The 15,141-nt window shown below is 42.1% G+C and overlaps 1 protein-coding gene across 2 annotated transcripts in view; it reads left to right on the top strand.

Moving 5' to 3' along the window:
- Window positions 1-15,141, top strand: part of GRIK1 (glutamate ionotropic receptor kainate type subunit 1) — a gene marked incomplete at both ends in the record, with an annotated part of 170,931 nt that overhangs the window by 107,945 nt on the left and 47,845 nt on the right. For both annotated transcript variants that reach the window (XM_081999327.1, XM_081999326.1), the window contains 3 exons: window positions 8,108-8,161; window positions 9,885-10,058; window positions 13,609-13,752. In XM_081999327.1, the coding sequence (XP_081855453.1) occupies window positions 8,108-8,161; window positions 9,885-10,058; window positions 13,609-13,752 (372 nt within the window). The remainder of the gene's footprint in view (window positions 1-8,107; window positions 8,162-9,884; window positions 10,059-13,608; window positions 13,753-15,141) is intronic.

Here is a 15,141-nt window from a genome sequence, read left to right as displayed (position 1 = left end):
CGAGCCCAAGGGTGCCCCCTCTGCACCGGGGCCTGCTCCCTCTCCCTTGGACAACCCCCAGCCGAGGCAGGCAGCGTCCTTCGCCTCCTCCAAGCCTCTGGGAAAGAGGCAAGGGGCGGCCTCTCACCTGCTCCGGCCCTGTTTCCCTGCCGTGGGGCAGCGAGGCCTGGCGCCCGCAGCACCTCTGCCGGCCTGCCTCCGAGCTGAAGGTGCAGGTCGGGCAGGAAAGCTGCTGCCCTTCTCCAGCGATGCCCCTGCTGCTGGGGCGGGCAGGAGCAGCCATGGCGCTGCGAGCGGGGGCCTCTCGCAGCGGTGCTCAGGGGGCACCAGCGGGGGCACGGCTTGCGTCCCAGGAAGGGAGGGAAAGGGGTGCCTGCCTGCTCTTCCTGGGAGTGAAAGATTTAGCGCACTGGAAACCATGTCCTGAGTGAGTCAGCGTATGGAGCTGGTTTCGGGAGTGTGGAGCTACCTGACCCAGCCGCATTACCGGGCTGTGGGACCAGGGGAGGTGACCTTTCCACTTGCCTTCTTCAACCTATTGTTTACAGAACAGCACAAAAAACAGACTTCTTCTCTTAAATGAGACTCTCTTTTGCTTATTTATAGCTTCAGCTAAAACATCCTTGAGTCACACTTCTTCCTTGTGCACAACAAGAGCAGGCAAATCAATAATCTAATTTAAACAAAATATAAAGCCTGCACACAGCTGAATAACCTATTCCCTAAGCTCACACATTTCCCCTTTCCTCTGACACGTCGCAGAGAGCCCAGGCTTTCGCAGTCCCCGACCAGCTTAATGAGGCCTGGCCCTCTTCTCACCCAGATCTGGAAGGAGCAAGAGGAAATTGAGGTTATTAATTGCTGCCTTTTCCGATAGTCACTTTGAATTTTCTCTCTATATTCCCTCACGAGGGTTGGTAACCTCATGCGACCAGCACACAGCAGCTAAGGAAGTGTTCCAACTCTGTTGCCTGTACAAGGCAACCACCCAAACCGGCAGCTCTGCTGCCCAAAGCGACCCACTCCACAGAGATCAGGATATTCTGAAATTACTTGAACTGGCAGGTCATGCCAGCAGGGTTTTGAAACCAGACGTACTGCACCAGCAGAGCTGATGGAAAAAGTTGCAGCTGGTCTGACATTCCAATAGTCTACTTGAAAATCTTGGCTGCTGGAGCTTTAAAACTCATGAAGACCGAACATCTGACAAGGAGAGAGCTCTAGTGGAGAACTGGGTGCCAAAAGCAGGAGCTAAGAGCAGTTGTGGCTTCTTAGGGTAAAACTGTGATCTGCAAAGTCCCATTCAGCAACTGCTTAAGCTCTGTAGGAGCCTCCCTGTTTGACTTCAGCAGTGCCTGTCCTGCTCTGCTCTGAGGGTGCCTACCGTCTCTTCCTTTTCCAAACCTAAAAATAGTCATCCCTGGAAGAGTGTGAGAAAATAAGGCACCCTACAAACTTGCCAAAGACCAGCAGGACCGAGTCCCTTACGCAAGGAGGCTGGAAATATTTTCTTAGGGAAAACCTTGGTGGTTACAACATTCACCTGAAATATTTTGTGGACGGAGATTTGGTGCTCTGTCTGGACTAGGTAAGCAATCCCACAAGTCAGTTAAATCTAGCTATTGCGAATTGTGATCTGTTTTATGCATGAATGTTCCAATATATCCTGCACATACCGTATTTAGTCTGATACTGCTTTTTTGTATGAGGAACTTAGTTCAAGAGGTTTAGTTGTTAGGTTAACCTTCAATTTATTCTTCTAATGCACCAATAGTTGACATAGACTTTACTGCTAGGCAAACTCGTCTCTTATAGATTACGTTGCTAGCAGCCTTAAATTATCTCCTCCTTCCTCCACACCTTTAAAATAAATTTTATGAACTGTACTGTATATTTAATCATACAGTAATTTAATAATACAGTAATAATTCTGTATATTTAATCAGGTTTAGGACCCTCATAAAGCAGTTTATAAAGACTTCTAGGTTCACTTTCACTATGTGACAGGTAAAGAGCAAAACACACGTTCCTACAAAAGTACAAAAACTAATTGTCATCATAGTATACATTCCAAGTACAATAATAAATGTGAGAATATAAAGCTTAATTTCTTGAGTATGCTCCTTCTAGTAACTTGACAGGTAGGCTGAAGCCCACTCTCTGCTAAAAAAAATCAGGATTAGCTCTGGTCTCACTGCCACTTTAGAAATACCAGTGGCAGATCCTCCCAGATCCCCCAAGCCCCAGGGTGAGAAGCAGGTAGATACTCAGCTCACTGGTTCTCCTCTCCCTTAGTCATTTTATAAAGGTTTTTTTCTAGGGACATGTCCTTTTCTGGCCACCTGGTTCCTGCTGAACAACAGCAGGCGGCGAGAGCCATAGATTAAGACATCATTGAAGACCATGGGCACAGAAATGGTGTGGCAGGGGTAATTCACCCTGGAATTTGGCAGTGCACTTCAGTTCCCAAATCTAACTGTATGTCTCCGTAGAATAAATGTCGCCATTGCCTCAGAAACTTTATTCTGAGCTTGGAAGATACAGCAGCGCAGGCTATTAGTCAGAGTACAGTCTTTTGGGGTCCTGGCTGTGTAATATCATAGCTGCTCTATGCTGAGACCTCTGCTTCTCTGTTCTCGCTAGCTGTGCTGTCTAGATGAAAGCTACACTACTTACATACGCTTGCACATTTAGTTGTTCATTCCTGCCTTGGAAGATTTACTGGGTGGTGCAAATACAAGCAGACTTTCAAACTGAAAGAGTGCTTTCAGTCTTCATACTGTAAGATGATGTCCACACTGGAGTTTGACAGGCAGTGCTGCTGCCCTAGCTCCCTGGGATCTCTTCAGGAGGCAAGAAGGAGCCAACCACAGCAGACTGGGCCTCTGGGCCAACACATTCATCCTGCCCTATTGCTATGGCCTGTGTTTCCAGCTGGAGTCCAATACTAGCAAAGTATTTAGAGAATATATCTTGTTTCTTGATACGGCTCATGTCCATGTTGGTGGAACTCTATACCACTCCAGCTGAACTGCTGCTGTGACTGAGCGGGATGCAGATTTGCAGTGAGTTAAGTCATGTCCAAGTAAAGCTGTCTACATAGAGTCCAGGGAAGCACTGTAAACACAATCTAAACTTTTTATATCAAACACTTGAGAAGCAAGGAGGCAGAGAGGCTTTTATTCATTATGGTGTATCTTGCTGATCTTAGAAAACAGTGGTGGTACTAACTAATTGGATAATGAAATGCATTCATTTAATGGCCATGAAATTAAATAATAGCACGAGTGAGGAAAATGCAAAGTGAAAGCAAACAAAGTGTTTGATGCAGTTCCTGCTAATATGCTCCACCATCATTCTATTTTCAGCCTGTCTTGAAGGAAGACTGACACTAGCTCTAAATGAACAAATGTAGGTTGGAGCTGGGATGTAATGCAAGCCAGGAACAGGGTGCTCAAAGAGATTTACAGACATAAGACAGAATATTTTTGTCCGGTCTCCTATCCACTTGCCATATGTATTTTGACCACCAATGCTTGTTCAGATTCACATTGCAGTTCATGACCAAAGCTAAAAGTACAGGTCTGTGAAAGACATGGCCCAAACATCTCATCTAAAATGGATAATTAGAGGTGGAATTCTCTTTATCTTATTTGCCAATATAATCTATTATCAAACCGTATCTGAGTTTGGCTGAAGAACAGATTTTATACAGTCTAGGAAGGCTAGGAGATCTGCAAGGACAATGCAGAATATTTTAGCCTGGTTTCACTAGTTTACATTTATCTAAGTTCCACAGTAAGTAAAAGCTGCTATTATTTAAATATGACATTTATAGTATATGCATGATTATTTAAATAATTATGTGCAAAGTTGCTTATATAGGAATGTGTAATGAAATCTCATTCTAGTTTCCTATGAGTGGCTTTATACACATAAACAATCTTGTTGCCTTCCTTTCTCTCTTCTGGGTGGCTCTGCTCATTTTCTCTGTGGGAAAAACCTGCGCAGCTGCTTTGCCAGTTACTTCAGAGTTGTCACAACCTGAAAGGAGTCTTTGCTCCTAACATGCTTTTATTATTGCCTCTCTCCTGATAGTTCCTAGAAGCTGCTTTCCCTGTATCTGCTGTGTTGCAAACAAACAGCACAAGATGAGTCCTTGCTGCTGAGAGCACACAAGTGCAACTCTCCTATTTACGCTAAGAGACATCCAAGTCATTAATGCTTTGGGGTCTCCAGCATGATACTCAGCATTCCTCTTGCTTTTGCTTTAACTTACCTTCATCTCCTGTTTTCCTAATACCATCCTCCAGAGTGAGCATTTGGTACTGTCACCAAATTTTCCTTCACTGGGAATTTCACTTAGCCATCATGATACCCTAAACCATAAATAAGTTATTATTGCAAAAACTTTATGGTTCATTAATAAAAAGCACCCTATTTAGGTCAGTCTACAAATCTAACATGTCACAGCAATGTCAAAGTGCTGTATAACTGTTGACTAATTGCCTTAATGATTGTTAGAGGGGAGGACAACCACTTAAGACTGGTCTTGTGACCAATGCTAAGTGAGAGAGCAGAGCTCAGTGGCAGATCAGGGCTCAGCCTGGGACAGATCCAGCATCAACTCTTATTCCCTAACCAGACAAGGACATTAGTAATACATGCATGACACTTACGAGCTCTCTTCCAGCTGTCTGTAGTTTCATATCTTAATTGAGTCATCGTTAATAGAGAAAATACAAGAGAGACATGTTGATTAAGCTTTCCCGGGCTGCTGCAATACTCTCTTTAGAAGAATTTCAGCAAGCATCTCTCATGGAGCCCTTGGATTCAGGGTCCTTGGCAAATCCATGGCACCCTTCCAGCAATTGCCGTCATAGAATCATAGAATCATTAAGGGTGGAAAAGAACTCTAAGATCATCAATTCCAACCGTCAACCTAACACCACCATGGCCACTAAACCATGTCCCAAAGTGCCACATCTAAAAGTTTTTTGAACACTTCCAGTGACAGTGACTCCACCACCTCCCTGTGCAGCCTGTTCCAATGTTTGACCACTCTGTCAGTAAAGAAATTTTTCCTAATATCCAGTCTAAACCTCCCCTGGTGCAACTTGAGGCCATTTTGTCTCATCCTATCACTTGTTACTTGGGAGAAGAGACCAACACCCATCTTGCCACAACCCCCTTTCAGGTAGTTGTAGAGAGCGATAAGATCTCCCCTCAGCCTCCTCTTCTCCAGACTAAACAACCCCAGTTCCCTCAGCCGCTCCTCACAAGATTTGTTCTCCAGACCCCTCACCAGCTTCGTTGCCCTTCTCTGGACACACTCCAGCAACTCAACGTCCTTCTTGTAGTAGAGGGGCCCAAAACTGAACACAAGATTCGAGCTGCGGCCTCACCAGTGCCAAGTACAGGGGCACAATCACTTCCCTACTCCTGCTGGCCACACTATTCCTGATACAGGCCAGGACGCTGTTGTCTTTCTTGGCCACCTGGGCACACTGCCGGCTCATGTTCAGCTGGCTGTCATCCAGCACCCCCAGGTCCTTTTCCCCCGGGCAGCTCTCCAGCCATTTCTCCCCAAAACTGTAGGGTTGCATGTGGCCCAAGTGCAGGACCCAGCACTTGGCCTTGTTAAACCTCGTACAGTTGATCTTGGCACATCGATCCAGCCTGTCCGGATCCCTCTGCAGAGCCCTCCTACCATGCGTCTTTGTTATGGCAGAAAACATTGCTGGCTTCTGAAAAAGGCTTGCTGGCTTCAGAAAACATTGCCTCGCTTCTTACATGCCTTGGTTTTCAGGAGTTTTGATTCTGTTTTGTTTTCAAAGACAATCCTGTGGCATGACTTTTGAAATCATTATTATTCACAGATATGTGTGTCTCCTGCCAGCTCTGTCTACAGCACATTACTTGGGAATCAATATTCTCATAAAAAGTTTTAATCAAAAATGTGTTCAGGAGGCAAACACTCCTCTCGGGCTACTGCCCTTGGATTTGTGAGGAAAGCAATAACGGAGCTACCTGTTGTATTAACTAGCTGGATACCCAGTAGCAGTGTAGCTGCAGCAGCACAGCTAGGTAATGCTTCCGAAACATCCAGGCTACACACTTTATAATCATTCTACTTAATGTATCTGTCTAGTTAATGTAAAGTTGTATTCTCAAGCATTACATGACTTAGCATTGTCCTGGTTCTCCACTGTTTTACTATTTCTGCACAGGCAGATTGCAGATTATATCTTCTGATAACAGAAGTGCAATGACTTGATGTCAGTTCTTCTATCTCAAGCTACAATTTAAACTGTAATGAATCAATAATTTAAATTGGGTATTTGTATCCTCCTATTTACATTTATTAATATGGTCTTCTGTTCATACTAATGTAACACCATGGACCAACTGCAAACTTCCTGTAGTGGACCCAATAAATTTAGACATACAGAGGTTTACCTGGGCTCAAAATGCATTCATATGACCTAGCAGACTGATCTGTGCCTCATAAGATATAACTGGGTTATTTCAATACAGTTCCAGCTCCAAAGAGACCTGCATCATAAAAATCCTGACTGGCACCTCCTTCCCATAGCAGGGACCTTAGACACAGAAATCCAACAGCTCCAGGGAGCAGAACCGAGTCCATCCAGGTCAGCAGGGAAACACAGCATTCAAAAGTTTGCGTTGATGCTACCATATATCATTTTCTGTGCATAAATAGGGAATGAACATCAGTCTCCAGGATTGTTAGATTGCTCATTTCCACAGATAATAAAATAACTCTAAGGAATGTAAAAGAAGAGGATTAATAAAATAAGAAATAAAAAGGCTATTTTGACATGTAAGTTCAGTAGAGCATTTCAATAAAATACTTGCCTTCTGGCTTGATTTTTAGCAGCTGGCAATTGATTGGTTGGTTGTGATTAACACTGAGCTGGCTTTATTATCTACTGCAGCTCAGAAAGTTCAGGTTCTTTCTCTTTTTTTATGCAAAGAATTGCCATACACCATCACACAACTGATTTTCAGAGGCCTTTGGCATGAAAGAGAATTTTGGCAAGCCAAATCGCACCGTTTTCCCGTCTTTCAAAAAGCTATTCAGGCACTGCTAAAAGTGTCCTAAAATACTATTAATAGCAGATGCTTACGCTACTGTGATCAAGACTGATTAACATTTAACCTTTGTCTGTGTTACTGGCACAAAAATGAATTCTTCAGTACTTTCCTAGCACATAATTCCTCCTCCTCTTCACAAGTTCCCAGGGAGGGCAAAATGCTTGCATCACGATAATAGCGTGCATAGATGCGGCAGCAAGCATAGGTGATTCTGGGCTGAAACTGTAGAGCATCCTGTTATACACCATCAGGGGTGTTTTACATAAGCATTCCCAATGGTTTTTGGAGGGGCACTGAGGGAATAAAACACAACCCTCTCTAAATTTCCTGCAACCAATGTGAAGGCTGGGAATAAAAACTTCATCTTCTTCTGCCTGGGGTGGCCAGTCAGGATGCATTTAAATGCCACCCTTACCTTGAAGACTTTCAAAAGGCAGGACTCTGGAAAATTAATCCAGACCAGAAATCCTTTTGCACTAGTTGTTTTGACAACCTCCTGTGGACCTGCATTCCCCAGGTGGAACCAAAGGCGTTTATAGAAGCTTTCTTCTTTTTGTTTTTCTTGTTTACTTCAATGAACACTCACCAAGTGTCTTGTTCTCACATGGTAATGCAGAATAAAAAAACCTGCACCTAAGCACTTTTCTGTACAAATTCTGTAATCTGCTAGCAAATTCCTTTTTAACACTTGTAAACTGCAGACTAAAGATTTTCACTTTTAAAAAATCAGCTTCTTATTATCACTAGGAATTTTTCTTGTCCCTAGAAGTTTTGCAGTCCTTATCTCTTTCCTGAGAAGAGGTGATAAAAACATAAATTAAATACAATAGGGTATTTTTTGCTCCTGAAGAAAAAAATAGGTTTATTGTAATCAAGTTTTCATAACCTGTAACGTATTGTTCCAGATTAACCCATGCTTTTCAAAAGACATTGCAGTACACTGAAAACATCCAGAGTAAAGTATGTTCATCTTTCAATCTTTCAACAGATTCTCTCCATGGGAATGATGACCGAATACTACCACTACTTTTTTACAACACTGGTAAGGAACACTAGATATTTGGGAGTGAATTTTCTCTGTTGCAGCAAAGACAACTAAACATTTCCATTTGTTCTAGGAGATCTTTGTTGCCATTATTCGATGAAACCCCTGGAGAATGAGTACTAACACTCCTTAGTAAAATCAGGACTCACAAATTTGTAAGGAAGCTGTTTTGCAGTATCTGTGGGGCTGGCTAACACTTTAACACAATGAAAATTAATTGCAGTATTATGTTTAAAGAAGGAGCCATCAGTACAGGTGGATCAGAGTGAAACAAAATAATGAATGAATGGCTTTGCAATAGAGCCAAAATCAAGCACAGCAGGCAGTGCGGTTCATTGCTAAAATGTTTAGTTTACATATGAAAACACAAATTCACATATGTATAAAATCACTTGGGAAATTTTATAGTAAAAGAAAACTCCTAAATTTTCTTCTATGATACAAATCTATAAATACTTATTTCAGCACATTTTTCCTATATTTTAACGTATATGCTCTATATAAATATAGCTCAATTCATGCTTAAGGTCCATTTGCATTGTAGACTAGAAAGACAGCAAAGAACCAATATTGCTAGAACAGTCCTAGATGGCCGATTATATCATGTGCATCAGCTTATGCTTTATTTCTTTTCCATATAAAATTTTATGTGGAAGTGAAAAAACTTTTTGAATCCAATAATCAATTCATTGGTTGGAAAAGACTCTCTAGCTGTTTGGAACTTGAAGTAGTAGCTTGAAATAGTTCTGTTCAAGGCCATTTTAACATCAAGAAAAACAAGAAAATTCAGGATTTACTGTGGAACGTGCAGTTTTATACAATAAACAATATAATAAACAATCTAACATAAAATGGTAACCACCACCAACAATACACACACGAGAGTATAGAGCACATCTTAGAACAATCAGTAAGCAGTGCTGGTGGTATCTGGGTGTTGTGGTATTATAAATGTTGACATTTTGAGGGTAACTGTGGTATTAAACCATGCCCAACAAATTTGTCATTTTACTGGCCTGCTGGGATCTGCAAAAAGTTGTTGTGAAAAACGGCCTTCAGGCTTTGAGAAGCAGTTATCATATTTCCACTGCCTGATAAATACAGCTGTGGAGTGTGCCACACAATTATAGAACTTAGAATACCCATTATTTTCCTGCCCTGTAAATGCCGAGCACTGAAGCGCATGGACTTACCATGCGCTGGCCTGACACATCCATTAGACATACTGGCAGCAAGTCACCTGAAGGAGGCGAGGCAGGAGAAAAATGGGATTCATAAGTAGTAAAATTGTATCTCTCTGGACATCTTTTGGAATTTTTCTTTCTCGAATTGAGAAATAAGCTTGACGTTGGCCAGCTAATTCCTCATGTTGGTTTGTCGGAGCTGTAACACTCTTAGAGGACTGCTATAAATTAAAATCAGATACTGCTGTGCAGGTTGGTTGCAAAATGGTGTTGTTGTGGGGAACTGATATTTATGTTCCAAATAGCAGATATGTGGTTTGTCATAAATTTCACACAGCTTTGGTTTATTCAGATTTATAACAGAAGCAGTCAGGACTAGGCTTTGAGGGCAAGCGGACCATTCACGGGGAAAAAAAACACAGCACTTGAGCTTTGGGTTGAAAATCAAATACAATCTTGGCCTAATTGTACCTTCTGAACATTTTGCTTTAAAAATACTACATCTGGTTTTGTTTGTTTTCTTAACGGTGATTTAGGATCTATTTGCATTAGACTTGGAACCCTACAGATACAGCGGAGTAAATATGACAGGGTTTCGCCTGCTCAACATTGAGAACCCTCAAGTTTCATCAGTCATTGAGAAATGGTCAATGGAGCGTCTGCAGGCACCACCGAAACCAGAGACTGGCCTCCTTGATGGCATGATGACAGTAAGTGAACAAACACAACGATGCAGGGGTGTCTACAGTGCACTTTGCAATGCTGTTCTAGTAGATGTGAACCAATCCCATTACTGCTTTATTTCACAATGCAAATGCTGAAGCAGCATCCCCAAAACAGACTGCCTTTTACCCACCTTTACACAGGACTGCATTTGCCCCATGAACCGATGTCATACTCGTCTGTGTGACAAACCACTCCTGGGCAGCTCTAGAGATGAGTGACAATTCTCTGTCATGGTGCCATCCAGCTAACATCATTCATCTTATTGCTGTCAAATGTATATGTCAATGCTGTCAAATGCTGCCTCATTTCTCTGCTAATGTTCTGCATGGAGTGAAAAACATAACAGGAAATAAAAACTTTCACAGCAGATATACAATTTATAACCTGCAGGGAATACTGTACATGTGGACAGGTAATAGCTTTTTTAAATTGGAGAAGTGCCCTTTCTCTTTATTTCCATCATCTACAGCAATTCTGTCTTTTGAGATATAATTTAAAGATAAATGAAAGGTATCATCAAGCCAGGAAATCAGGATTTCCTCCTTATCACTCCCCCAAGAAGAAAAGAATAGGAACAATTACATGAACACCATCACTCCATTCAGTTTTTCAGAGTGAAGGGTTACCATCTTTTTGCAATATAAGATAATGTCTCTCATGTACTGAGTGGAGTTTGAAGTCAAATGAAATAGACTTTATTGCAGATGATTGCAGGGAAAATTTTGAAACATCCGAACATCCTGAAAAGAAATGCATTATGTGTGCTATCTCTAGCATTTCAAAAAGGTGTTGTTTGTTTGGGCAGTGCCATTGTGCTCACTCATACAGGAAAGCAGGGCAGAAAGCCGTCCCTGGGAGCTTCTGATGTCAATACACAAGAACTGCAAGGGTAGCTATTCACACAGAGCTATTCACCTGCGTTCACCCAACTGTAAAACTAGGAAAAACAAAGTTCTTACTAGACTCTAATGCTCTCCTTTGTATCTCTGACTCTTATCCTCTCCTTTGCATCTCTGTAATCTCTTAGTGTCCTTGATGCTCTGAAACAGCATGAACACCAAGAAAAGCATCTTCCTATTTGGTTGTGATCATTTAAATATTCATAGCAAGTTCTGCTGATTCAGATTGATGGAGAGCTGCAATACTGCTGTATTTCATTAGACAATAAGGCTGTGACAAGCTGCACAGTATAAGGAGATCAGGATTACATGTCATGTTGTTAACTCAGTATTTCTCCCTTCTGGTTCATGCTATATTGTTTGTCTCAATGTCAGCTTGTAGGAAGTCAACAGGGCATGACCAAGACAGTTTTGAGTTCACGTCCCACTTTATGCCCAAATTGCACACAGAAGCATAGTTATTCTAATGGGATCTTTGGGTTTCTTTGCAATAATTTTAATAGAATAAAAAAATAAGAAAAACAAGGCCCAGGATTAACTCTTAGTCCCTTTCTTCTTATGCACAAGTACAGACATCAATAATAAGGCTGTTTTCTTCAGAAAACAAGATGACCTTTTGTTCCTCCACGCAACCCCAAGCCCTAAAAACAGAACAACAGTGAGGGGAGAAATAAAAGGCTAAGGGAAGTAATATAACATCCCAGTTGCTGCATGGCAGGATGGATAAGTAACAAGTTACACAAGCATGAGATTCAAACAGCCAAGTCTGGCAATGCTGCCAACATACAAACACTGTGGGGTGCACCATGTTATCAAGTAAAAGCGCTCCCAGGCAGGAGTGCAAAGTGAGGTGCACTGAATCATTTTTACCAAATATCTCCAGAGACTCTAGGCCTGGGACACAGGCAGACTGGGACTTCAGTGATCAAGTAATAATCAATCCTGAATGGACGTGTCCCCAGTCTAATGTGAAAACTGTTCTGAAGCCCACTGGCAGTGATGGAATCTTTCCATTGATTTTGAGGGATTTTGGATCAGGCCTTCAGTCTCTGGGTCTGCTTGGAACAACTGTCTAAGACATTCAACGCTGAGAACAGCTGTTATTGTCTCCTGCTTGCCTCACCGTTTATAATGTTTTCAATTTGTTCTGATTGTGGGATTGTTTTGGGCAGATCTTGTCTAGCGTGTCAAGAGCAATTTCTCATCTGCAGTATATTACGATTAGTTGATAAATTCAGATCACATTTGATTGCCAGCAGAAACCTCCAATGCTGATAAGACTGATGCTGTTGTAATTTACTTAGGTAAATGAAACAGACAAAGAATCAAATCTATTAATTTCCCAAAGGAATTGCATGGGAAAGGAATAAAAAATGGATTAGCTTTGCTGTTCATATAAATGAGTCCAGTTTCTCATCCACAGAGTTAGTACTTTTTTTTTAAGACACTACTTAATTATTCAGTAGCTTTACAAGAAAGGTAAGCACTTCATTTTTACAGCGTCCCTGCACATTAAGCGAAACATGGCTATTCCCACCTCACACATGAAAGCACTGAAGCACAGTGCGGATGAAGGCAAGATTTTTCTAAAACATCCCAGTGATAAAGGACAATAAAGGGTGTGATCTCAGCTTGAGGCTTACTGGGCATGATTTTAAACCAATAAACCCATTCTCAAAAGAAACATAAATGCACAACCAACATCCAGTAATTTTAGTAATGTTTAGTTATCTAAGGGCTATATTCATCTGTCCTGTCTTAGACAAATAGAAGTTAGATGTGTAAATCCAACTTAAACACCAAAAAAGCACCTTGAAAGGACTGTTCTTTCTAAGATGGTATGGGAGGTGTGGCAGGGGAACAGCCCTGGCCAAATCTCAATGAGGACTTTTCACATATTTTTGCCAAAAGCCAAAATCCTTGAGAGCAGTAGACACTCAGAGACAGTAGACACCTGTCTGGTGGGATACCTGCCAGGTGCTCAGTGGGATTCATTTCCCTGGAGAGCAGGGCCTGCCTACCCCTTGGGGAAGAAAGCAATCCCACAAGCACCACGAGAGGAGTGGTGATGGGGAGCTAGCACAGGCCGCACACGGGCAGCCCTCCCACACGCTCCCATGCCATACCACCATGACACGCTAACCCGCAGGCTGGGCAGAGACTGGCTTGAGCACCTGCATGGCGCTTTCAGATGACACACCTTCAGGTGCAAATCTCAAAGGTCTTTGGCAAATCCCATGAGGAAGCTACAGGAGACTGAGTACTGCAAAGTGCTTGGCCCTAAGACATGCCTGGAGGATGGGACCTGGGCTGCTCTATCACCTGAGGCTTCTTAAAACTCCTCTCCGTGTCACAGAGCTACCCACACACTCCTCTCTATGCTAGACCCACTGACCTCTCTCTTCTTGTAGCTACCCAATGTAGTTTTCTTCCCAATGCTCACCTGAAAATACTCTGAAATCAATATAAGCTGCAAGAAAAAAAAAAGGATTTTGTTATACCTCAGTTCTCCATGGAGAGCCCAGTAGTGGTCTTTTCCATAACAGCAGCCCAGGGAAATGGTTCTCGGTAGAGAAAAGCGGGGACCGGGCACAAAGATGTGCATTAAAGAAAGCCTTTCTGTTTCTTCATGCAGACTGAAGCGGCTCTGATGTACGATGCTGTTTACATGGTAGCAGTGGCCTCCCAGCGTGCCTCCCAAATAACTGTCAGCTCCCTGCAGTGCCACAGACACAAGCCATGGCGTTTTGGACCTAGATTTATGAATCTGATAAAAGAGGCAAGTGTAGACCATCTGCTTATGGTCAGCATCATCCTTCCTTTCTTCTTTACTGCATTGTCTTGTGTTGCTCCCTGGTCTTTGTCATATGCTATGCTCTGGTTTCTGGCACTCAGATATCCAATGCTTCCTCACCTTCCTAGCAGAGAAACATTGATTTACAGACACGAGGCTGTGGCTTGCATTCTGGTGGAGACTTTATCTGGTCTTTCAAAAACAGAAACTGCTAAACGCTGGGTGTGATAAATCTCTAACACACCCATAAGACTCCATTTTTTTTCTCAGTTAATGTTTATTATGGATGTTTATAATTTCTAAAGGTATGAGATAACGAACAACAGCCATTCTAGAAATTGAAAGAAAAGTGAGCCTGTAGCTCTGTCCTTGTTTCACCACTTAATTCCAAATGTTTTTCAGATTGTTTGATCAGTAATCAATATCCAGAAAATATTGCAGCCATTATTTCTAAAAAAGTAAATTGCTTCATGAAGTCATGCACTGTCTCATAAGAATGCATCACTGAGCTATCTTGATACACAGATGTTCTGAAAAAATAGATGTTTTAGCTGAAATGCCTTCACTCTTCCAAAAATTCAGTCTTTATTATGAATTCCAAATGGAAACTTCTCCTTCAGGGAAGTGTGTGGAAATGAAAATTGGAAATTGTGTGGAGTTTCCTGCATATATTTTATCTTTTCCCTGACTTCTTGTCCATGATAGTGTGATTTGTATCAAAGCCACATTCATTCACACTTATGTAGGTGGAACAAGGACCTGCAGGCTGAGACACAAGGTAAGTTGTGGCAGCACATCAGGGCATACACCTGAATCCAGGAATATATTAGGAGCAAACTGAAAGACAAGATACGTGGCTGTTACAGAACATGTAGAAGAGCTGTCATCACTTTCTCCAAACCTTTCCAAGTAAATTTTTTAGAATTGCCATAAGCAATATGCAACATGGTGATTCACCTACACAGAAAGCATTGAAAGTTACTGAAACAGTACTCTCCACACAGGGTATTGCATGAATTTTAAGGTTTCCTTGTAAGCCTTTCTCTTTGAAAGTATAAAGAAAAGACAAGAGTTACCACAGTACTCAGGGACCTGACTTAAGAATTAAGGATGCTTTGAGGTACTTTCCTCACTGCAACACAGTCATGGAATACCCAGAGGAGACAGGGAAGCAGTACTGGTAAAGATTATTTCTCTCTCACTGACATCAGCCATGCTGCATCCAGCTGCCCCACTGGGGAGGAGGTGGGCAGACAGTAGCAGGAACAGTAAAAGACAGGAGAAAATTGTCTCACAATGAGAACTTCTCACAAAAATGAACTTCTCCCCCCAACCTTCTGATTTGATCTAAGTGGGAGCCTTTGCTCTTATACT

This window comes from Phaethon aethereus (assembly GCF_964289735.1).
Source record: "Phaethon aethereus genome assembly, chromosome: 1".
Taxonomy (NCBI): Eukaryota; Metazoa; Chordata; class Aves; order Phaethontiformes; family Phaethontidae; genus Phaethon; species Phaethon aethereus.
Note: the sequence above shows the minus strand (reverse complement) of the source record. Positions and strands in the feature narration are given on the sequence as shown.